General features: G+C 39.9%; 1 protein-coding gene across 1 annotated transcript in view; it reads left to right on the forward strand.

Annotated features, from left to right (window-relative positions):
* Positions 1-10,979: 10,979 nt before the first annotated feature.
* Positions 10,980-24,808, forward strand: part of LOC128381267 (protoheme IX farnesyltransferase, mitochondrial) — a 33,711-nt gene continuing 19,882 nt past the window's right edge. The window contains exons 1-4 of the mRNA XM_053341225.1: positions 10,980-11,068; positions 12,118-12,260; positions 12,408-12,798; positions 13,630-13,754. Of these exons, the coding sequence (XP_053197200.1) occupies positions 11,038-11,068; positions 12,118-12,260; positions 12,408-12,798; positions 13,630-13,754 (690 nt within the window). The 5' untranslated portion in view covers positions 10,980-11,037. The remainder of the gene's footprint in view (positions 11,069-12,117; positions 12,261-12,407; positions 12,799-13,629; positions 13,755-24,808) is intronic.

Raw genomic sequence — 24,808 nt, forward strand, 5'->3', positions numbered from 1 at the left:
TAAAGATCCTGAGGACAACATTTCCCAATTGACATATTATTGGTGTGTCCCCGGAGAGAGTACATACACACTGTACCTTCACATTAATGATCTGGAAATGGCCAAATCTAATTTATTTAGTTAAACAGCCATGGCAGATTCTGAATTTTATCAGCAAATTAAATTGTGCAGAGGGAAATCTAGGTTTTAGATTAGGATTAAGTGACCAAACCCAGGTGCTACCGGCCAAAGAGGAAATTTAATTTGTCTTATTTAAATGGAACAGTGGAAATTTACAATTATTTTCAATTTATTAGGATGTTACACTGCTTCGGAAAAGAATTAGTTGTCACAGTGTGTTCTGTACATGTCCACATTTTAGACATTAATTCTCTCTGAATAGAAACAGTCATCTTTTTTTGTGGAATTATTCTTTCTCAAATCTAAATGATACAGAATGAGAAACTGAACAATATTATATGAAAAAAATGGAAGGCAAAAGAAGAATCCATCATAAATCACAGCCCCAATTTTGGTTATTAAAAATGGATTCAGCCAACCAGGTATGCACAGGTGTTCTCAACCAATATAAATCTTCAAAGGTGGGGTTTGTGCTAAAGTAACAAAAACCTCAAACTATCAAAAGCGTCTCTATTGTGCTAACAAGTATCCAGCTGGATACAATGTGCCACTGAGGGAATAAACACACACACACACACACGCACACATACACGCACGCATACACACACACACACACACACACACACACATATTGGAAAGATGGATCCCACAAAACCTGGCTACCACATCTAGCACACAGCTGTTTTTCATTCAGGGGTCAAAACATGTTTTCCATTTTAGTTTAAATCAAATTAGTCCGACAGTATTTATAGGCCCTTCAAAGTATGCACGCACCTGAATCCGGACAACAGACATTTTTAACTACAACGCATACAGCTGCACTCACACAGATTTCTCACATGGAGTGTGCACAGGCTCCTCACTGAAGGTACATATGTATTTCAGTGTTGTTTACAGTCTCCTTCCTGTAACTTGTTGACATATTTTTTTTCTTTGGAGAACTTCCCACCCTAGCTTGGATTCTTGCCTCCTAACCTCAAAACAGCACAAATGTCTGAGACAAACAGAGCTAGTGTGTTGTTTATGTGGGATTTTCTCATGATTAAACTTATACTTGCCACACAGGCGTCCGTCACAACAGTTCTCAAGTCCCATAAAGTATCCTGGGATTCCTGAGTACGGAATGTCCATCTATTTCCCTTGTCTTCCTTCTGCTCGAGTAACTGTCCTGTGAGCGCCAGATAATGACTATTCCACCTGGCACAAATGTTGTATAAAAGAAAGAAAATAAAGTTAAGAAAGAAAAAAATCTGTACATTTCGTTATGCCGAGGCTGATTTAACACATAGACATATTAAGCGATTTCATATGGATTTCATCTTGAATTTTGTCATCTAAGCCTGGCTATTTTCTGACTGATACCGTAACCCATACATGCTACACATCGACTGTTTACGTCCCTTCACAGAAAGACCTGTTTAATATTCTTAAGTACCCAAGTAAACATTTGGCATAAGGAAGCACTTGATTCAAGAAGGACGATTTAAGTCAGACACCGGATGGGAAAGGGGACATGAAAGAGGCCCTTCATGAATCCAACTGGCCCCTGGGTCAAGTTTCAAACAACCAAGCCCGTCATCCTTCACACTCACACACACACACACTCTTCTAGTCTATGTGCACACATTACGCCTCAGATGCACAAACATGCACATTCATGAAAAACACACACCGCTGAAAACCATGTGTAAAATGCCTGTAATGTGGAGACATGTACCCAATAACGACAGGCAATTGGCAGTTTATTGTAAAACTCAGGAATTCAGACTCATGAAAGCTTTAAGGCTCTGTAAATGAGGTGAAATTAACCCGGAGGTCTTTTGAAAGACAAAGACCTTCAGGGAGATGGACCACTGAACAGCTTCTGTATTACCATCTTACATATAATAGCAGATAAAGGGTTACATATGGTAGTAGATGTGGGGATGTGGAAACTCTCTTCTCTTTTTGCTCTAATTAAGTCAAAACATTTCAAAAAGCTTCTGTTGGTGTGTGCATACTGTAAGATTAATCTTTTTTTTTTGACAGTGTGTCTCTTCTTAGTACCCAAGGGGTTGTTCACTAAAATCCTCTACCATTTTAAAAATGCCTATTTGCATTCAACTAAACTCTTCCAGACTGAACATTTTGCAGTCCTAAATTTGTTTAATTCAGAGGGGATAAAGAGGCAGTCAGTAGGTAAAAAATCACTCAGAGTGTGGAATGATGTTTTGCTGCCCCTTACGATTGCTGGAGGAAGAAAACACTCACTACAACTGCAGTGGGTGTTCTCCTTCTTCAGACCTCTATGTACATTAATGAACCCCCATCCTGGCAAGAAAGAAACAAAAGGTGCTGCACTCCTTTACCTTTAATCTTACTTGGACAAGAAGTGCTTGAAATGTATGCTGTGGTAGAAATGTTTTCAACCTCCACGTGTCAGTTTTACAAGAGAGGAGCCCTTAAGGAGGAGGGATAAGTGGTTGGTTTAGCAAATACATATCTGATTAAATTTGCCACTTCTGATAACAAGCAGCATGTAGCCGCCTTCCTTTGCTTGGACAGTCTCCAATGCAGTGGAAACAAGGCTATGCCACAAACATTCTTATACTGAAATTCTTACCAACAGTCAGTGCTGTTTTTTTATAACTTTGACCACAATCTCTTTCCTTAACTTAACCAAACCTTAAAAGAGTACTTTTGACTCCAGTAATATTGTCCGATTGACAACTGACAGGAGAAAAAGGATCAAAATTGATGCAGCAGAACCAGAGATGTCTCATTTTTATTCTGTGCATTCTGAAGCCCTCACCAACCCAAAGTGCATGTAAAGCTGGCTGATGTCTTATGGGTATTGCTGGTATTAGCTGTATGGGATAGTTGAACAGACATGGCTCAATGAGAGTAAATGGAATCACTGATGCTGGTAAACCAGAGAAGATAAGCATATTCTAAAAATACTGTATATCTCAAGCTTATGTGAGCTGGTTTACTTGAAGTGGGAGTGGGAGCCGTTGAGCTTAAAGCTGCAAAGAGTTGGACATACAAAAACCCATCACTGGGTATTTAAGTAAAATCAACACATAGTCAAATTTTGTAACTGACTGATTCCATCAATTTGTTGCTGATTGTCATATTTTTCAATTCATCAGTATTACATCATGATTTCATTCTTATGAAATGGACTGTGATTACCCCCTAGGGGCTGTTGTAAATGCATCTAGTGTAAACGGTACTCTGCAGTCTTGACCGTGCTGCTGCTCCGCCATTTATTACAGCAGGAAGAGAAAAAATTAGGGGGGGGGGGAGCACAGCATGAAAGCTGATTTCAACCACCTGTATTCCAGACACCATGTAAGTTCTCTTTCAGAGGTGCATAGTGCATGGATAATTCCTGCAATGCAAATGTTTTTAGTTGAAAAGAAATTATTGATCATAGATCAGAGAAATGTGGCACCATGCAGGAAATACAGAGGAGTGGTGAGGAGGCTAGGGCAGGTTTAAATGAGAAAAGTGAAATGAATTATGCAATTCTCTCACACATCCACCTTTTCCTCATTATGTGGAGCCATCTGAGTGGTAATTAAATTCATGCACTGATAGGATTCCCTCGTTTTCTGCCACCGTGCTTTTCTTGTGCACTTTGTCATCCTGGCACTTTCCAAAAAGGGAGGGGAGTCAGTGTCAGAGGGCTCCTATGAGGATGAAGGCAGTTGTGGAGGAAGCATTATATCTTTACTTTCTTTTCTCTTTACTTTAATTTTTTTTAACTAATACAGTCCCTGCTTCAAATTGTATTCCAATGAAATTAACTGTTGGAGTTGTTTGCTTGTAATTTGATTATAAATCGTTATAATTTAAATTTCTAATATTCAATCTCATGTCACTGTTACTATGTATGGGTAGGTGTGTTGTGGTTGGGGGTTGGGTAAATGATGTAGTGGAGAGCAGACCACCAGTACAGGCGGCCCAGACTGTCACGGTAATGTGTGGAACAGCTTTGTCCCCACAGATAAGAGCGGCATCCAGGAATGTTCCATATTTTTTCCGCCTTACAAGACCCTTTAGACCACAGCTGCCAAGACTCTGTCATATAACCAACCATGCACACGGACCTGCAGTCAGTAAGGTCCTCCTCTGGCCTTGAGACTACCGCACGTTGTGTAAAACTAACTGATTTCCACTAAGAATAGAAGTATATTCTCAGAGAATAAAGGAAAAGTTCACTGTCATTACAGAATGTGTGTAACACAGAGATATCAAAGGTTAAATGTAGTGTAGGTTCAAGCCAATTTATATGGTTAAGATTCTAATAAAGTCACTCTATATACTGTAGATCTTTGAAGAGAAAGGGCAAAAAGATTCTAACAAAGACATGACTCAAGTGTACAACTGACTGACTGAAAATTGTCTTACAAAGAACATTTCAGGAAATCTACTGTAAATATGAACAACACTGAATGACAATGTTTAAAATATGAAAACTATGTTCTGAAATTACATTTAGTCTTACTTTCTTTAACAAGTATGTCTACAAATCAATTATTTTGTCATTAGAGGAAACCTACATGCAACTGCAGTTACAATGAATGTAATGCCATAGGGCAGAGTTAGTTTATGGTTTATGATGAGGTCAATTGGAAATTATTTCCCACTTGAATCAATAAATGTCAGACAAACTGGGGGCATCTCAGTAGAAATGGCATTTTATGGTATTGCCTGTTTTTGTATAAACTGATTCACAATGTCTGCACATTTTCAGCAGCAAGCATGTATTTATCTTTTCGGTGTATACTTTAAATGTATGAGAAAAGACATCATTCATGCCTACAATTTAAACCGTTTCCTTAAAAAAACCTTTTAAAAAAAAAGCTTCAATTGACCTTGGATGTACATGTTGCTCCCACTGATTCATAGATTGTGATTCCAGCTTCACAGACCAAGCTGCAAATCTGCATTTGATGGTAAAAAAATTGCCTCTCACCCCAACATTATTTCAGCAGGGAGGAAGAGACAGTCCATTTTGCAAATTGACTCCTTCAGGAGACTGCGGTCTTGCAATATCCTCGCCTCCCCCATGTACTCCTCTGTTGGGAGATACACACAAAGCAGGAAACCGATCCTGTGAAGACGGCCATGGATTTATGATGCGGGGGCAAGTGCGACTGAACAAGGCCTATTCCCATCTGGGCTGGGAGCCACCGCCGTACTTGGAGATTTATGACGAGGATGACACAGCTGATTACTCTCGGTTACTGAAGAGAATTGGACATGGACCGGCTTCAGCTCTGTTTAGTGTGTGTGTTTGTATTTCTGCTAAGATAGGGCAAATGGAAGCACAGTAACCCTACTTTGTTTGTGGTTGTGTCCTCGTCAGGCTTGATCTTCTCCAAACCCCAATGATATCCATCGCCCAAGTTTCCCATGGATATGCATAGGCAGCCTGACTTGTTGTGGTAATGAAAGAATGAATAAATAAATAAATAAGAAACACATCCAGACTGATGGGAAAAACACATTGAGTGTTGCATATGCCGTGTCTGGATGTGAAGAAATGTGGAGACTTCGCTGTGACCCCATAAACCGCATGTGCTGTGGACTTTTCCTTATTCCTCTTTACAAATTTGTGGGCTCGACGTTACAATGTGGCCAAATCCTGGACTTTGAGAGTTCAGCCAAACCAAATAACAGCTATACAATGCCTGAGAAGTTGTTATGACCCCTCTGACCCTGTCTGGAGCATGCTTCAAGATTATGGTCGAGGACACGCCAAACCAGCAGACCACGGAGTGTCACCTTGTCCGATGCCACATGAAATGGCTCTCCGCCCACTTGCGAGAAGCTGCCACCAAACCCAGATAATAAAGTTAAATGAAAGAAATGCTCTCCTTCTCACCCGCTCAATAAATCACAGTGAGGTCAAGTTCAAGTGAAAACAGCAAATAAGAGACAGAGTGAAGCCAGATGGCAATTCGTTTTCCTTGAACTAACATTTAACGGATGATATGAGATTCAACATACATGCAAAATCAGCATCTGGTTAAGACAACATGCTCGTCTGAGCATCTTGAACATTTGTATAAAAAAAACTAAAAAAAAAAACCCCATCATGTTCCTCAGTTTTACCATAAACTGGGGTGACATAATTATATAATGTTTGTTTGTTTAATGTTAGGGATAAGTAATCTATATATGTCAAAAAAGACAAAGGACAGGCACATATATTGCTTGACATCAACTTGGAATAAGTGTGGTTTTCTCACAAACCACTTGCCCCTCCCAAAGCCTACTTTGAGGCCTTTGGGAAGCATAGAGTCCATTCCATGGGTCTCATTCCTCTTAGCTGTTTGGATGAGACTTTGGGTGAAAGGGGTTGCTCTTTGTGATTGATGAGCCATGGCCAATTAGAGGCTTAGCCTTGGAGGCCCACAAAGACACCCGTGATCTCAGACATAAACATTGGCGACCATAGGGCCTGAGAATACCTGTTGTCCATGGATAGAGGGTAGGCTTCAGACCAGCAGCTGTGGAGGACAACAGCTCCCCTCTGGAGGTTTGGGATGCTTCACTGACTCAAAATACCTTTAAAAAGATGTCGGCAAACATTTAAAAAGGGAACAAGAGTCCACGGGTGATGTCAGTAGTCCAGTATGATGCCATCCCAGTTGGGGGTAGGGTGGTGGATTCATCTGACACCCTGTGGTTGATGAGCAACAAGGCGCCAGCCAAGGGTTGTTAGACAAACTATGACAACAAGATGTTGCCCTTGAAAATCAATTATAAACAGGAGAGTGTCTCTGCATCTGTTTCTGCTTGGAGTTATGCAGCACTGTCTGCCTCTTTCTGTTTTTTTAGAAGGTCTGACTCCACTGCCATTCAGATGGTCATCCCTGTGGGATTAGTGATGGCACTAAAGCCTCTGGGACAGTGCTTGTAAATCAGTGCAGATGAACTGGGGCAATGACAGGTCTGGGAGGCCTCCGTTGTTGGACTTGGCCATTTATTGGGGCTTTCTTGGAGGGGGGTATCTCATTATAGGTGCTTAGTGCTTTCCCCAGTGTGAGACGTGTAAAACTAGAATAAAAAATGATTTGTCCATTTAGTGAGGGCCATATGTGGGCAGCAGACTGTTTGCATGGAGTAACAGTGCCTTTCTTATTAATGTCAATTAATGACCCTTCAGTGCTTTGCTTACATAACCTGTGGCCCATGTTACATTCAATTGATTCAACATGTCACCTTTTCACCACAAAGCACCAAGGAGCCAAGTTAAAAATAGAAAAGTGGGTGAATTCCTGGAACCTTGAAATTGCTAAAGAGACTTAATTTCCCCTTTGCCACACTGACTTCACAGTAAACCAGACAGCCAGAGATCCTAACACTGTCTTGGCCCATCCATCTCTCCCTGACATCTTCTTTTCACTTTAGAACAAATGGGCTTTGCTCTCTTTTAATGTAAATTATACTATTTTGAAAAGATAAAGATAGAGATAAAGGCTTTTAAGCAATCATTCATTATTTTGTAATGCAAAAGAGCCCAGAGCCAGATCCAGTGTGTCGACTGTATTAACACTGTCTTCACTCCTTTTTTAAGGATTCGTCATATATGATACAATGTTATTCAGTAAATGTTACTTCTTAAAATTTCAAGCTAATTTCCAGAGCTATTCCCAGCTTGGATATATTAAAAACTACCATTATTTTCCTGTAAATAATATTTTTACTCTAATCCACAAACATTTCAAACTCATTCTCCAATCAGAAACTACTTTGTTGATGCATTATTGCAATATGCGTACTGTATACTCCCTACTGTTCTGTATCTGACGTCAGCCTGCTCACGGTGATAAACTATGTCCTCACCCGGACACAATATAAGCTCTGCCTCCTTTTGTGTCTTTGTCTCTCTCTGGAGAGGATGTTTACAGCCACTTATTTTTTTTCAAGATGCAGTGAAAGCAGCGTGATAAAAGGGCCTCATACTGAGACCACCACCAGAGGCAGAATAAATGTTGAAGGCCCTATGAAAGACCCCTCTGGGTTGAACAGACCTCACAAACTCCTCCTATTGTTATAGAGCCATTCCACTCCATTTTGTCCATCTGTTCTTCAGGTCTTGTCTTTTGGTTCACCTTATGGTCAGAAAGCATTAAAGTCACTTTTGGTTTTGTCTTTACTCAATGGAGTGAATCATGCAAAAAGGGGCTTCCTGACTATAGGAAAACAACTCACAAAATTCTAGGGGAAAAGGTGTCAGTATGTCTTGCATATTTTACCACAAATCCTCAATAACAAATTGTGTTTCTCATCTTTAAATTAAATATATACTCGTAATACATGCTTGGAAAAAACAGCAAATTATATTGTCAAAATTCATTAGCTCAAGCTGCCAGGGTAATGGTCAGGCAGAGGGATAAGGAGCGCTTTTCCTTAAAATTCATTCCCCTGAGCCAGTCCAACTCGCATTCATTGGCAGGGAATAAACTATTCCTTGATGCAATAAACAAATATTATTCCATTCCAGTCCAGATGAGGAAGGGCGGCAGCATACTCATGAATGAGCCCGTTTGTTAATTTGAGGCCCTGACATTCTTTTAAGGATGTCAGTCATCTGTGGTGGTAGCCTACAGATTGCTATACAAAAGATTATGGTTTGAAGCGGTGCCATACACAGCCATAAACTTGGCAGGTCTGATCCAACCCTCAGTAACTGTATTCCTGCAGCCCAGGAGAAGCACTATGAAACAAACAAGGAGCACTGAAATTGTATAATAGTCCTTCAGAAATAAATAAGATAGTGTAAAACCAAGCAATAAAACTCCTTTTCAGCACTCGCATGAAAACCAAACCTAAAGAGGTTGACCGGGTCAGTGCAGAATGAAATCTTGTAGAACAGCACATAATGGTTATCTGCTGCAGTAAAGGTGCTCTTGTACTGGGTCTAGGATGGCCTTGTGTGTATTGTTGGCATTCATCAGCCGCTGCATCTTGATGGTGCATGAAGATTACACCATGTAATCTTAGCAGGGAAGGAGGGGCTGGCGGTAGAGTGGAATGAACGAGATGAATCAGGAGAATGGGACGCTCGTCTTGTATTGCAGCGGGATTTGAGTTCATAGAAAGCACCTGTGATTGTAAAGGTTATTTGCATTGTGGCCATGCATAAAACAAATCACATGCATCATATGACTTTGTACATACTATTACTGAATAATAAATTGTGCTTGTGCAGTAAACAATGATTGGATTCAGTTGAAATGTAATTAGCAACCACCACAAAGAATGTGTTTTGTTTCTTTATATTGATGTGTGATCACACCAATCATCCTCTGGGTGCAGTAATATGTTATTGTTTGAGGAAATTAAAAACACAGTAATATTATTTTATTATATTTGTTTTGAATAGAGCAACAGTGAAAAGTAAAAGCAGTGGAGAGCATATTAATCAAAAGGTTTCCATCTTGTTGGCCATGGCAGCCAGGGCCAACAAGATGATCATACACATAAATAATAGGCCAAATGTCGGGGCTAGTCAGAGGACATACAAGGGCAGGAGGCAAAAGGCCAGACATTGAATTAGATGGCAATTCAAAGTAAATGAATCCCATCTTCAACTTAGATTTATTGGTCAGTGACAGTGGTTTTCTGGTATCCGGGTGTCTGAACACATAAAACTCCAACTGGTGTTTGTTACAGATTTTATTTCTCTGTCCCTGTGTTACAATCTCTTTATCTGTAATGTGTAGGCCTGCTACCTTTTGTAAGGTTTACTGAGATGTCTGTGATTCTACACTTTAAATAAAGTTACTTAATTAAACATCTTGACATTTAATTCAGCTGACCTAAATTAATTGAATTCCTTTTCAATACATTTTTAATTAACTTACCAATGAAAAACCAACTGAAAATATTTAGTAATTAAATGCTAAGAAGTATCAAATTATTTTAGTACCAAACAGACACAGTTGTTTTGAATGGGGGCAAAAATCAGGATTTCTCTTGTGTTTTATAGTGGAGGTACCTTACCAGAAGTATGGACTTGTATAACATCAAATCTTACCTCAGTAAAAAAAAAAAAAAAAAAAAAAAAGTCATATATTTAATTAGTGCACCCTACTGTTAATCTAGTCTAGTATAAGAAAGTAGGTGAGTTACATCAGGATCTGGATGGTTTACCACCTCTGCTTAACAATTTCCTATAACACCAGGAATAAAAGCACAGGAATAAAAGATAATGTAGTGCAATAAGGTAACAAGTGTATTAAAAGAAAATTAGATGCACCATAGTCCTTCTTCACAGACCAAATCACAAAGCAAGGTTTTATTCTTATTCATACAAATATAGTAATCTATAAATGTAATTTAATTTTTAAAAATAGTATGAAAGTACCAAGGAAGTATTAACTAATAATAATAATCAATTACTCATATATAATACATCATCATCATCATTATTGTTGTTATTTCTAAACAGTTTGTGAATTATTATTATTATTTTATAAATATTCCCATACTGAATAGTTATTTTGTTATGTTAGGCTATTTCATGATAATATCATAATACAATTCTTATCCTAAATTTACTTTATACATAGAAGTAGATTAGAGGTATTATTATATTAAATAAGTATGCTATAGCATTATGATAATAGCCTAATACTAATAATTATGCTTATTCTATTCAAGTAACAGTATTATTCTATCGTTGGTTGGCATAAAGCTTTGCTACTTGTGAGTGTGCCTGCAATACACACACACACACACACACACACACACACACACACACACACACACACACACACACACACACACACACACACACACACGCTGTCTGACGTTTTGTGCCCCGGAAGTATTTCTCCCTACCTCATGAGGTCAAAATGGCGGCTCGCTGAAGGTGTAAGGGTCGAGACGGAGCCGGCTTTATGAGTCAAGAACATGTATAAAACGCCATGTAGCAGACTGTCAGGTAAAACCAGCGATAATGTGTTCATGTCGTTTAACCTGTCGTTACATTTCGGTGTTATTTTGTAATGTGCGCCCTCTGAAAACAGCCTTTGAAGCGGAGGCGGAAGCTAGTCTGCTAGCCGGCATGCTATCATGCTAACATGCTATAGTGGGATATTTGGTAACAGCAGTGACCTTAGAAAGAAGTCATCCACATCTGCAGATTCCAAAAATAGCTGATTATTGGCTGGTTTTCATATCGCACCTGTTAAGCTGTTTTCTGTGTGACTGTGTTTTATAAATCAGTATGAAAAGCTGTCTTAAATGTATTGTTTATATAGGTTTTTATAACGGAATTGGCAGGTTATGTGACAGCTCTTGGTAACTCGTATTATGTTTTTCCACGTAACCTAATGCGAGACTCCACTTAATCAACACTGGCCTACAGTTTGCAACAGACCTGCAGTCATAACATTCAGATTTTATTAAAGCTGATTGTAGTTTTAGGTTCAATGTTTTTGTCATTTTCAAGGCTGTAGTTTGTTGTGCAGATGAGCTGTAATCCGCAATGCAGCAGCGTTTCTATTTTTGGGTCTACCTACATGGATATAAACGTAGTGGACCAAGTATGAGATATCTATTTGTATAATACACTTTAATGCAGGGTAGCACTGCATCCCTTTCATGGCAGTGTACATAACATTTAAGAAGCTGGAACCAGCGTATTGAAAAAATAAGACTTGCTTATCTTCAATTAGTTTTCTGTCAATTAATGAGTTGATGAAAAGGTGCAGCTGAAATCATTACTGATAACACATGAGGCACAAACTGGAGCTCAGGCACAGAAGTCATCCATATTACCATATTTTTTAGGAGGCCTCGCACCATTTGGAAATAAGATAGGATATCATTTAATTAGGATGTCTTAACCAATCTCTCCATAGTCCATGCAGTATTGAATCTGTTTGGGTTTTCAGTGTTGCTCAAGTTTGCTTTTATGACAGATGGAATAAAACCAAGCCAGTTGTAAATATTTTAAGGTCTAAACATTTTGTCTTGTGTTTCTTGTAGGTTTGGTTGGTGTCACCGTGAAACAGAAGTTGGCACAAAATATTCCCCGATGTAACCAAACTGCTCGCAGCCTTATTCAGCTGCACAGAAGAGATCCATCAAACTGGCTGACGTACCAGCACCTCAACTTCCTGAAACGTCAGGTAGCTTTCACTGGGCCCAATTCTCACTGTTTTCATTTCACCCACTTATGCAGTTTGATTTTTTTGCAGTTCATTTTTCCATTAGGTTTTATTGTCGTAACAGTACATGATCCCATTAACCACCTTGTCTACCTTTTTTTCTCTCAGTATGTTGCAAAGAGCAACAGTGAGCTTCACCAACGAGCCATCCCCAAACAGGCTCCAGTGCTCACAATTGTGGACGAGAGAGACGACAGCGTTGAAAGGCAGGTCCAGAGAGTACCAACTATCGATCCTGTGCATGCTGATCCACAGCCAGAGGATGTCACCAGTAAGGCTCAGCCTGAAATATCCACCTTGAAGGCCGCCACAGAAGATGCAGCGTTAACAAAAACGTCCATGTCCAGTACGGTTGGGACTGTAGACGAGACTCCACATGTCCACGTGGAGACGGAGAAGGCGAGGGAGGCACGTTTGGACAGACAGTGGAAGCAACTGAAGCTTAATGTGGCCGACCTTCCTGATATTTACGCCAGACTTGCCAAAATCAAACTCACAGGTAGAATACAAGATACACCTTTTATCATGTCATATGATACATGCAAATAATTAAGAGAAAGGCCTATGTGGTGCAGAATCATGTACACCTCTGAAACTATGTCAGAACTTGGTGAAGAAGAAAGATAAATGAAGCAAAAGCAGACATAAATTCCTCACCACAGCTACAAAGCACCTGCTTATTTCCATAAACAGATTAGAGCTGTGCAAGCAGTAAGATTACATCATAGTACAGATCATAATATTAGAGAAAGCAGTCAATAATGTAATTTATTCATTAAGTCTGTGAGTTCATGCGTGTTGCTGTGCATCAGTGTGCTCCTTGTCACACAAGAAAAGACCTGCAGCGTAATCCACTGCTGTTGATGGGTATGCTTAGTGTGTTTCAAACAACCTGTGTTTTTCAGAATAAATCTCTAAATATGCTATTCTGGTGGAGTTTTGGAGCTGTGGTAAGTGTGTAGCCTGATGCATTAAGAGTGTTTAGCTATTTTTGAGGACAAACTATTAGTGTTTGGAACATACTGAACATATGGATTAACAGCGTTCGGTTTTAAACACATTTTTAAAAGGCAGTTTTATGCCTTTATTGGATAGCGACAGTTGGGATATGACAGGAAACAAAGGGAGAGTGAAGGTGAATGACTTGTAACAAAGGTGTGCTGCTCAAATTGATTTGCTGACGTTGTGTTTATGTGGCCTGTGTTTTAACTTAGTTGACTATTGGGACACACTGTGTTCTTTACCTGTTGATTTAAGCACTAATGCATAAAGAAAGGCTTCTTAAATTCCTGTTTTGATTTGTTCTATTATTTTTGTCTGCTGTTTTCAGCACTGGTGGTTACGACTGCAGCAGCTGGCTATGCAATGGCTCCAGTGCCCTTTGACCCTGTCACCTTCTTCGTGGCTTGTCTGGGAACGGGCCTTGCCTCGTGTACTGCCAACTCAATCAACCAGGTCAGCTATCTTCATGCTATGCATGTCTATTTCAATATGTATGAGTGTGTTTTGTATTTGGCTCTGTACATTGTCATACTACATAATGAGTAAAACATGATGAAGAATGGTGAAAGCCATTCATCAGGAAAAAAAGATTTTTCTGGGGGGGGGGGTGATTGGGGAGATTAGATATTGTTTGTTTACACGTGGATAGCAGCGTATATTTTAATAATAATGACAGCAACGATACTACATGAGCATTGGGAACTATGTTAAGTTAGAGAAGCTGTCAAGCATCCATCTATGAGCATACTGCATGCTACCTGCATGCTGCGGCTAAGTGGAGTGCTGCCAAAAAGTTCCTGGTAGAACTCAAGCGTTACAGTTATTTCGCATGTCGGAGTAAGTGGATTATCAAACTGTGCTGACAGTAATTGTTTGGGTTAGGGTCATACCAAACCGAGGAAAGTCTGATGGAATGAACCACTAGTACTCAAATATTTTTCATGGTAGTAGTTCTTTAATGGCCCAAACTCACTGAAAGCATGTAAAGCTTGTGTTTTTAAAGTACGCCCCTACTCTGACCTTGTATTCATTTCGGAGCATCAAATGAGGACCCGATGACGCTGTTATTTCTATAGGTGAAAAAGAGAGAGCATGTGGTGGAGCAAGCAGAGGGAGCAGCAGTAAAGTGAATGAGAGAAATAAAACGTTATTTTCTGATTGTTTCATGGCGGTTACCTTCTAAAGCACAAATAAATAACCATCAAACACTCAACAGATGAGTTGCTGTGGAAACAGATGCTCTTAGTTTTATTCTCTGTGCATTTTCTCATTTTTCATTCAATCATTGTTTCCAACCCATGCAGCAGTAAATACAATGATGCCTGCAGTGCACCACAGGAGCATCAAATGACCCGAGTCAATTATCACTTTCAGTTTGTTTGGGCCTTAAAAATTAATTTCAGCTGAAGGCAACTTGATATGTCAGTCTGTGTGTGTTAAAATTGTAACTGTAGAATTTGACCATGACTGTTTGAAGATGTCAACAAAAACCGAACATTATAAACTTCAAAAAGATAGAAGTTGCTGCAGGATAAGATTAAACAGGTGTATCTAATAAACTGTTAATATGGTGTAAAATGAATAATTAACCACTGCTGATGCACTCAAACTACAAAGATCCCATAAACCAAAAAACACATGCAGTGGGTAATTGTTTCAAGTACTGCAGAAAACAGTACAGATGTTTTTGGTCTTTAGTCGGTTTATTTTTTTAAATACGAATTTCCGTTTGGAAAGAAAATGAAGAGTCATCTCACAGCTGGAAAGATATCTATTGATCTTATAATGCATAATACATTTTTATTGACATGTTACACAAACAGGAACTTGTTTGTTGACATCCACAGAGGTCTCCCACTCAATGTTGCCTGTGTTCTAAAAAACGCTGAAAGAGGCAGCACATGCCTTTTTTTACCCACTTTACATTCCTCTTTTGTTAAACATCACCAAAATGCATCGAGCTGACTGTAATGCTATTATTATTCCCCTGCTGAAAGCTTTCTTGTAGCTATAAACAAAGAGGAGCTGGTGTGCTTAGACACTTAGGATGCCTAGAATAAGTAGAGCCTCCCTCTGTTTCCTAGTGTTGACGTTTTTACGTTGGAATGTGCTCCGTGACTCAAGAATATTAGTATAATGGGTGACCTCTCCCTCAGCCCTCGATTAAACTCTGCGTAGTAGTGTCTCTGGCCTGTAATTTGGCAAGGGCCTTGATTACACCGCAGGTTTCTGCCCTGAGGGCTGACCTCCACCCCCCTCCTCCCACCCAAGCCTGCCATCAACCACCACGTTCCACAGGTTGTCTTCATTGTTTTACAACAATAATGAAGTTAGTCATCTTTGACCTGAGCCTGCATCCTGTACTATAGGTACAGTCCGACCCCCCCCCCCCCCCCCCCCCCCCCGTGCCTCATCTCAGGTGGTTACGTCTGTGGATATAAATGTGCAAATATTTACAGAGTTATGTTTTTGTGGTCGTCCTGAATCGTGTCAATCAATCCAGCACTCAGTGTAAGATCGTGTTGTCTCTTCAGTGGTTTGAAACAGAACCGCGCTCCAACTCCTCTGTGTACCTCTACCTCACACTGAGCAGGTGTGTAAATATCCTTCAGGTATTTGAAAAATGTCTCCCTCTCCTCGTACCGAAGAGAATAGCCTCAGAGTCAAGCTGCAAGACGTTCACAGCGTTGAGTGATGTAAGAGGCGGCTGCCACTGTTTGTACCCTGGGTGTCCCTTTATCTGCGGGCCCACCCTCACATCAGTACTGTCAGTCTTCATTTTCTCCACTAACTCAGCTTGAGGTCAGGATATGACATGGTTTCATATTTCATTTAAACAATGTTATTTGCCTCGCAGTCCCCTCTCTTTCGACCTCCTACAGTCAGGTCTAGTTTCAAACCTACAGTGAAGGGGAAGCGTGGGTGAAGATGAAGCTCACAGCAGATGAAGCCTAAAATGTAGTTGCAAATTAGATAAGTGTGTTTAAACTTGCAGGGAACATTAGATGTCTTCCGCTACCCTGACATATATATGTATGTGTGTGTGTGTGTGTGCGCGGGTATATATCTATATGTATAGTTAAGTGTCCGGTACGCCTTTCACTGGTATGTGGTTTCAAAATGTGCTCTTTTTTTGTGGTTAATTAAATTTTGGCTCCATGACCATTGCAGCGTTGCTCCTGTGAGAATTGGCATCTTGTGTGTTATCTTCACTGTAACTGGGTCACTGGCTCCAAAGCTTTAACCCTCCAGCTTTTGTTCCCACAAAAGATTTCTAGAAATCTTACCAAATCCTAAGTTGGGTTATAAATGAAGCATAAAAATGTATAAAATGAATAAATCAGTTTTTTTGCAGTCATAGAATTTGCTGATTTTGCATGTTTTGAACCAGAGTAGACCAGCCATAAATCATTAGTGTGAAACGGTTGATATGTTGAATGTTTGGATGGAGTCTCCAGATAGAAATAAAGTGATTACATGACAAAATGAGGGATGTCTTAAAAAGAGTTAATTTTGCATTATAAATGTGGATAAGAAGTATTTGAATTGATGGTATTGTTGAAATGCTTCACATAGTTTCTGCAAGTAAATATACAGTGAAGTGTAAAAAGATCCTCGTGGAAATATGACTGTAACGTTTCTCTCTCTGTTTTCACAAATGGCCTTGTGCTTCTCAGCCTGAGATTCATCAGTGCTCACTGCGTTCAAGGCCAAGTCACTTGCTTTTTTGTGGCTATAGTTGCTAGTATGTGAGCCTGAGCCTTAACCCAAATGAGATTCATTCTGCTCCCATATCCCTTGTTTCTCCGTCTTACTCTGCAGGTATAATGTGCATGCCTTGTCAACATAGTCTTAATCAGCAAAAGTTTAGTTTCAGATAAATTAGCCACCTGTCCTGAAGGGAAAATGACTTTGAAGTAGGATATGAGATACAGTCCTTCTTTTATTTAAAATGTTTCTAAAAGGATAAACATCATTAGAAGAGTAAACTTAGATGCCTTGCCTCTCTAAACTTGTCTGGTATGATAAGTATGTGCCCTTCTACATGCGATGTAACAGGAGTTGTCAGTGTTGCTTTGTTTGGAGAAGAATGTCATTTTCTTCAGTGTAATTATACACACAGAAGCACAAGAGATGTCATGTGTAACACATAATTGCCTGTTGCACTTCCACTGTGGCGGCACACTCTGCACCTCTTTGCAAAGGACTAGTATACTCAAGATTGCCCTTCAGCTCTTTGTCAAACATGCAGCCTCACAACTGCGATTGATCTTTACAGTTGGGGCGTCCATTTGATTTTCATAATCTTTAAAAAAAAAAAAAAAAAAAGGCAAAGTGAATTGAGAAGAAAAAAGATCCGTCCCTCAGATGTGTTGCCAGGGTTTTTCTGTTTTACTCCCTTTCATCTTGAAAAAAATGGTGCCTCACTATTAGTGTTTTTAGTTGTGATCAAAGCGAGACATCTTTCATATGAAAAATCAAACAAAAGATTGACAAACAAATCAAAGCCCAGACACGAGATCACTTCTTATGGATTCTTCTGCTCCACCCTAATCCCTTAATTCTCTGCATCTGAAGAAGCATAGGAGTGTGCAAGTATGTGACCACACAACTGTTAAATTACCTTGAGGAAAGGAGGAAAAATGCCTTGAGGGAGAGAGGAAAATGCTTTGCTTCTTGGAAGTGGCAGCCAGACCGTCAGTGGAGCTGTCAGAAACCAAGGCTGCTCTTTGTCCCATCGGGAAGTGCCTGCAGGGCAAACAGAAATGTTGTGGTTTCTTTTTAAAATCTTACTCTATTTAGGCAACTAGCGGAAGGGTGTAAGCACCCGGAGTCACGTAACAATGGCATGTCACGGTCTGCAGTTTGTCACCACAGTCAAAAGGCTTAATGTTGTCATGTCTGTCTTAGTCAGAGAGGACAGTTGCTCCTGCAGCAGAAGGATGTCATTATTTTAGTTTCCAGGTGATGTAGTTATCATAGGTTGGCAATTAACAACTGCTGAGCATGTTATGTTTTGCTCACATCTTTTGTGTTGCTCAGACTGCCTTTAAAGCCTGCGTCAATGGGTTTAAGTGAAAAGGAATAACCCTGCTCTGACAGAAATACCTCAGCCTGCTCAAAGTCTCACCAAAAGTCTCACTGCACAGCTCTCAGATTCTGAAGGAGAGAATCCTGGTTAACGTTGGTAAGAAAAGTACTGGTTGGTCTGGCGTCCAGGACCCCCGGGGCCCCACACCAGGCACGGACCTCTGCAGGTGTTCCAGCTGTCATCACCTTCCAGTCTGGCCACTACATCAGCTAATTGGATAATTGGGTCAGACGAGAGTTTCAGGCTGGAGCCTCAAAGACCCCGGGGATGTCTGAGGTCCCCAGCAGTGTAAACAAGCTCTGATATGGCCTTTTACTGTCAAATAAGTGTGGCTCGACTATTTTGACAGCGGCTATAGTGTAAGTCACACCATGTCAGCTCGCCTGTTTGTTTTGATGAAAATTCAAGCCGGCTTGTTTTGTGGCTGCCTAGTGTCATTCCTGTTTTCGTGACAGTGAGTTTTCTTTTGTGTCTGTGTCTCTCCTGCGGTGAGCTGTCTCAGGCTGGCACGCATAAGCGAGCCCCCACAAGCCCCCCCAGCCCATCCACTCCTACCACTCCAAGCTACCGCCCTTCTGTCCTGTCCTGTGCAGGCATGCATTATTTACCCTCTTGCATGCCTTCTTCTGCGTGCATCTTGGTTAGCTCCTTAGAGCGTATGAGCACCTGAGTGAGCATGGCAATGGCTTAAGGTAGAGTTCTGTCTTATCAGCAATTTATATTAACATGTTTCATTTAGTTTAAACAAAAAAAAAAAACCTTTTAAAAGACGCAATATCCATGTTTATTAAGATACACCTCATTTGATAAGGATCATTAAAATCTGTGTAATGAACCTTTCTTTTTTTTTTTTTATACAGTGATTCAAATTATTCCTAAAGCGATGTTGAACTGTAGATGAACTGACTGATTCAAAATGACAGCACATTATTTTACTCTCCACACACAATGCATTAACATCATAATATGTAGCCAGTATTTTTCTTGAAGGCTCATGCTTTCATCTTTAAAAGCCTTGTCAAGATCCTCAGAATCTAATAACACCTCAGTACACCAAATATTTCAAGCACATGCGGATACAATGCAGGCCTGTTCTCATAGTTGAGATCCTTATCTCTGACTGCCATCTTTTTATTGTTTGCAGTGACAGTCTTCTCTATCTGTCCAAACATTTTGAAGGTCAACTCGCTGCCACCTGAAATGCGATCCGAACTGGAGCCTGGAAATTCCCTCACATTACAATATTGAATCCTCGTGAGAGGCCTGTCACCTATAATGCATGAATGTGCAAGAGTCTTTGTGAGTCTTTGTGACTGTACAGTAGCTCTAGGGCTGGGCGATATGGCCTTTTACTAATATCCCGATATTTTTGAGCCATGTCACGATACACGATATATATCTCGATATTTTGCCTTAGCCTTGAATTAACACTTTCATGCATACAATCATACCAGTGTGATGATTCTACATTAAAACATTGTTCATACTACATTAATATATGCTGATTTTAAACATTCATGCCAAAAGCGTAAATAACAACTAAACAAATTCATCAAAACTGTATTTATTAAAGAGTTATTAAGCAGTGGCACAAACATGTCATTTCAAAACAAATAAAGTGTCTTTTATGCATGATGTAACTAATATGACATATCAAAATAACACTAAATTAAAGTGCACATTTTGTGCATAATGCCACTAGGATATAAAGGTAGAGCTGTCTCTGCTAGGTAGATTATATCAAGTGTGTCGATGATCTTTCTGAATCCGGGCTTTTAACCACACTCACTGGGGCCATGTCTTTCTCTGTGTGGTGTGTTACTGCGGACGTTATCTCCTTCTGTTTTTGACTGTTTTAGTCGTATTGCTGTTCTGGAAAAAGAAGACGCTAGACTCAATTGCGTCAGTGCTGGTTGCTTCGGCACTTTCTTCAATATGTCACTGGCCGGAGATGTGCTCTGCAGAGTTTCAAGCACACATGGTGATATAACTTTGTTGTAGCTTTTGTGGTGACGCTTTTATGACATACTTTACATATTACGGTTTGTTGTTCAACGTCCTCCCTCTTGTACCCAAACCACCGCCAGATGATGGATCCTGAATTGTTTTTTTGGGAATTAAATCTCCCTCCTCCACCTGCTGCTCCCGCTACCTGAGATCGCTGCTACTGCTGCTACATGCTGCCGGGCATATGACGTTGCACGCACAGAATGTGATGTACGTACCTAGGTGCGCTTGTTTTATCTCTCTGTGCGGAGAGATGAGAGAGTGAGAGAAACCTGTAGTTCAACGGGCCGCGACTAAAAACAAACTGCGTGTAAATTGAATGTATACTCGAATATTCACGATATAGTCATTTTCTACATCCCACAGAGAACAAGCCGCGATACATCGAGTATACTCGATATATCGCCCAGCCCTAAGTAGCTCAGTGGATTTTAAGTAAAATATTTGAAATCAAGTGTAAACGCTCGACTGTCAGATTTTGTTTGAGGCCGTTTACATCCACAAACAGTCACATGACATCATGACTAGTGTTTTTTTTATACATATAGTGCTTAATTTAGGGGACAGAAAGTAATCAGACATGCCGCCATAAATTTACCTTGTTTTGAGTTGCTATGTTTTAAATTATGTGATTATAGCTAACTTCAAATGAATCTGATAGCATAATTTTAACTGAAAAGAAATGAGACAAAAGGCAATAATAGGATCACATTAAGTCACCAATAATAGTTTTAATAAAGTCTTCTTTCCTTTACTCCATTTTTAAAGATGCAATTTGAATGCATCGGGAGTACTTCACAGGTAATGTACCAAGACATAAAGTGAGCATGGCGGGAAGATGTACAAGGTCACATTGATTTTGCTCTATTTCTATATTGTAAAAAAAACATCTCTACATGACTGATCCATTCACTAAAGGACACCATTATGGTTGTGTTATATACAACAATCAACCATTTCTTTTATAACACAGTGTTATACATTAAATAGACTTCATTCAGGTCTAGGGCTGTGACTATAGTGATGCTTGCCCATTTGACTCCACACATATTTCTTATTACTCTTGTAGACAGCTTGAAAGTGTAGCCATCCATTAGCAGCACTGTAGGAGGTAGTAGTCTACCTTAGGCAAGTCTGGCAGCCGGGCCCCTACAGTCAAGGTTGCCACTACAATTTTCCAGAATAGGGGGCTCCTCTCGTTGTAGTTCGGGGAACCTCACATGGTACCTCTTGAGAGGATCATTAGTTGTAATAAGACCTCGTAGCTGCTAAAACACCACCAAGCGTTGCGCTCTTCAAAGATGATGAAACTCTTCCAGTGTAGATTTGTGTCTGTTTCCTGCTGAGAAGAAGCGACAGAAGATACAGCTTCAAACAGGCGCTATAGGATATCTTCAGTATGATGACATTGCTATCATCTCTGTGCAATTTATTGTCATTCCTTTTGAAAACTACCCCACCTTCTCATACCACGGTCCATATGATGAATTGCAGTGGATGCCTTTTATAATAACCCTTATGTTTAGGACTCACTGTACTTCTTGTGTGGAAAGCTTCAGAGATAGATGGAGATGTAACAGTGTCAGTGCTTGTCGTATTAGTTCACTTGACTATATACTGTAGTTGTTGTTGTCAAAGTGTTTTAGGCATTTTTGTGAGGTGCACCTTTAAAGGTTGAACACATCAAAAGCTTAACCAAATGGCCAATGTAACTCAACTGTGATCCCTTCCCTTCGTGCAGATGCTGTTTTCCGGCAGCTTAGTTAAAACAAAAAGAGCAAGCTGATCTTTGACACTGATAGTTCAGAGTTTTTGTTTTGATCGTCTCCAGCAAGCTGTTAATTCGGCCCGAGAGAAGAGACTGAAATTCCCTTTTAATTGCCTTGCGAGATGTCACGAAGAGGACTCGATGGGTATCTCATTCACTTCTGGATTAAAATGAATATTTAACCAGACAGCCCTGTTTAATAGTTAATTTCTTTAAAGCCTTTTGTCTTTGTCAACCGCGGGGTGCCAATCCATTTCAAACTGTACAAATGGAGCTCTTTGCAGCCTCAGATGTGAGACAGATGCTTTCCTCTGATAAAGTCATGAAGGGTAAATCCAGCTAATATATATGCCCCTAAGATAAATGCCCGAGGGGAAGCAAGAGCAAATACTGTTGCCAGGCAAACATGTCAGGCTTAGATACAATGATGTTGATTATATTCTGCTGTCCAATAATGTCTTTATTTATTTATTTATTTATTTATTTATGTCTGTATCCGTGTGTGTTTCATTAAAATCACAATTCTTTTATAAGACTTTGGCATCAGTGAGGCAGTTGAAGTGAGAACTGATCATCTTAATGTGTTCGGTGTGGCCAAGAAAGTGTCTGTGCTATTTACACAAACGCAGTGCATTGAGATGCTGTGCCAAAGCTGCACTGATAAAGTCCTGCTTGTGATATTGGTGTTAAATTCAGTGTAAAGTTCAAGAAGCAGCTGTAGTGCAGTGATGTAGCTATTGACCATACCCGTATACAATCATAGGAGAGGGTTTAAAACATTTAATTGTGAAGACCAAACTGACTGAAGTCAACGGACAGAGCTACAGGCCATTCATTTCATTAGTGTTGGCAGTCAACAGCAGCAGTCTAATGAATTACTTGTAGAGTGTTAATTTAACTTATGCTGATTACTCAGCTTGAACACAATCCAGGGTCCAGCTCCTCGTCATCAAAATTATTTAAAAGAGTGTTTGGTTGCAGTTTTCACCTCTTCGTCCCTCTAATGGAGAAGGCAGACTCTGAGGTGTTCTGACAGCCAATCAGCAGCTCTGCCTTGTGTGCAGCTCTCAGTAATTTTGCAATGATCGCCATAACTGACTCCAGCGTGCCGTTTGTTTTATGATCATTGCACACCGGTCCGATATATCCGGACTTGATGAGGAAAAACTGTTGTGTAAATGAAAATAAGTCTCAGTGAAGAGACATAATGCTGCTTGGTCTTTTCTAAATGGCTGCTCTGCTGGCCGTAAACACACCGTGAGTCAGTCAGTGTTTTTTGACGAGATGCACATGGTTGTTCATGCTTGTCGTGGCATCTCAATCACCTCTTCCTTTTCCATGGACGAATTAGGCAACACTAGTATACTGAAGAGAACAAACGATCTCAGAAAACAAATTCAGTGATCCAGCATTCATTTTTGTTTCTGTGCTGCAGAGCTTATGTTTAACTAACTAGATGAATATACTAGAAGTGATGCAATTAATCTTTTAGTCGATGGACAGTAGTCAAGAATACTAGTAGTAACCAATTAATAGTTAGTCATATTTCCAGAAAACAGAAATCCAAACATCCATTAGTTTCAGTTTCTCACTGTTTTATATGATCGTAAATTGAATACCTTCAGGTTTTATACAGCTTGTCAGACAAAGGATCTTCAGAGGAATTCAAAGATGTCACCTTAAGTCTTTGTAAAATGTGGCCAACAATTTCTTTTTTTGCCTTTTTATAGAGCAGTTGATTTAATAGAGAAAATAACTGGCTGACTAATCGATGATGTAAATAATAGTGTTCATCTTTTACAAATGATACTTACAATTATATAGCACGTATTGTATCAATATTCTGAACTTGGCTTTGTTTATTTAGCACTTTACACACAACACAGACGATACGTAATATATATATTCATACTCAATGTACTTTATGTGAATGGGCTCTTTACCTCTTCTCAAAGAACAGGGTGTCTTTACTTCAAAGGAAGAGGAAAATGAGGTTTCTCATTAGTGTTGTCCGCAACATGTCATCATCTTTTGTCGAGATCACACTCAGAGACACACCTCTATACTCGCATGCATACAGTCTCTCTGAGCTTCCATTGCCACTGCTTGTTCGGGCAAACACACCTCACCACAATAGAGTTGCCTCCGCCTGTGAGGAGATGAACATGAATGACTGATGGGCAGGTGGTGCCCCCTCCTTTCCACCTCCATAATCAGCCTTTAGCTTTTGACAAAACACTGTGATTATGGGCTTCAGTGACCAACATGACAAGATGCAGACACCACTGAGACTTGACTCAGAGGGGGAAACTACCCACCTCGACACTGTCTGGCACCACTGAACCTTTCTACACCTCACACTGAATTTGGCAATGGGTGACCTCATGCAAGCTGAGTAAATGTTGTTATACCGACCAGCACACTTCATCTGATGTGTTTGTTTTCTCTCTTGGTTATTACTGTTTGCAGTAGTCTTCTCAGCAGCTTAAAAATAGAGTTTGAATATTTAGGTTCAACAGGTTATGAGCATTTTTCACTCAGAAATATTCACAGGAGAAATGTCTCAATTACACACTAGTTTTAGTGCTCTTTGTCTCAACTTCAATTTCCTTTTGGCTTTTTGTTATTAACATCCACTGT

This window comes from Scomber japonicus, chromosome 20 (assembly GCF_027409825.1).
Source record: "Scomber japonicus isolate fScoJap1 chromosome 20, fScoJap1.pri, whole genome shotgun sequence".
NCBI lineage: Eukaryota > Metazoa > Chordata > Actinopteri > Scombriformes > Scombridae > Scomber > Scomber japonicus.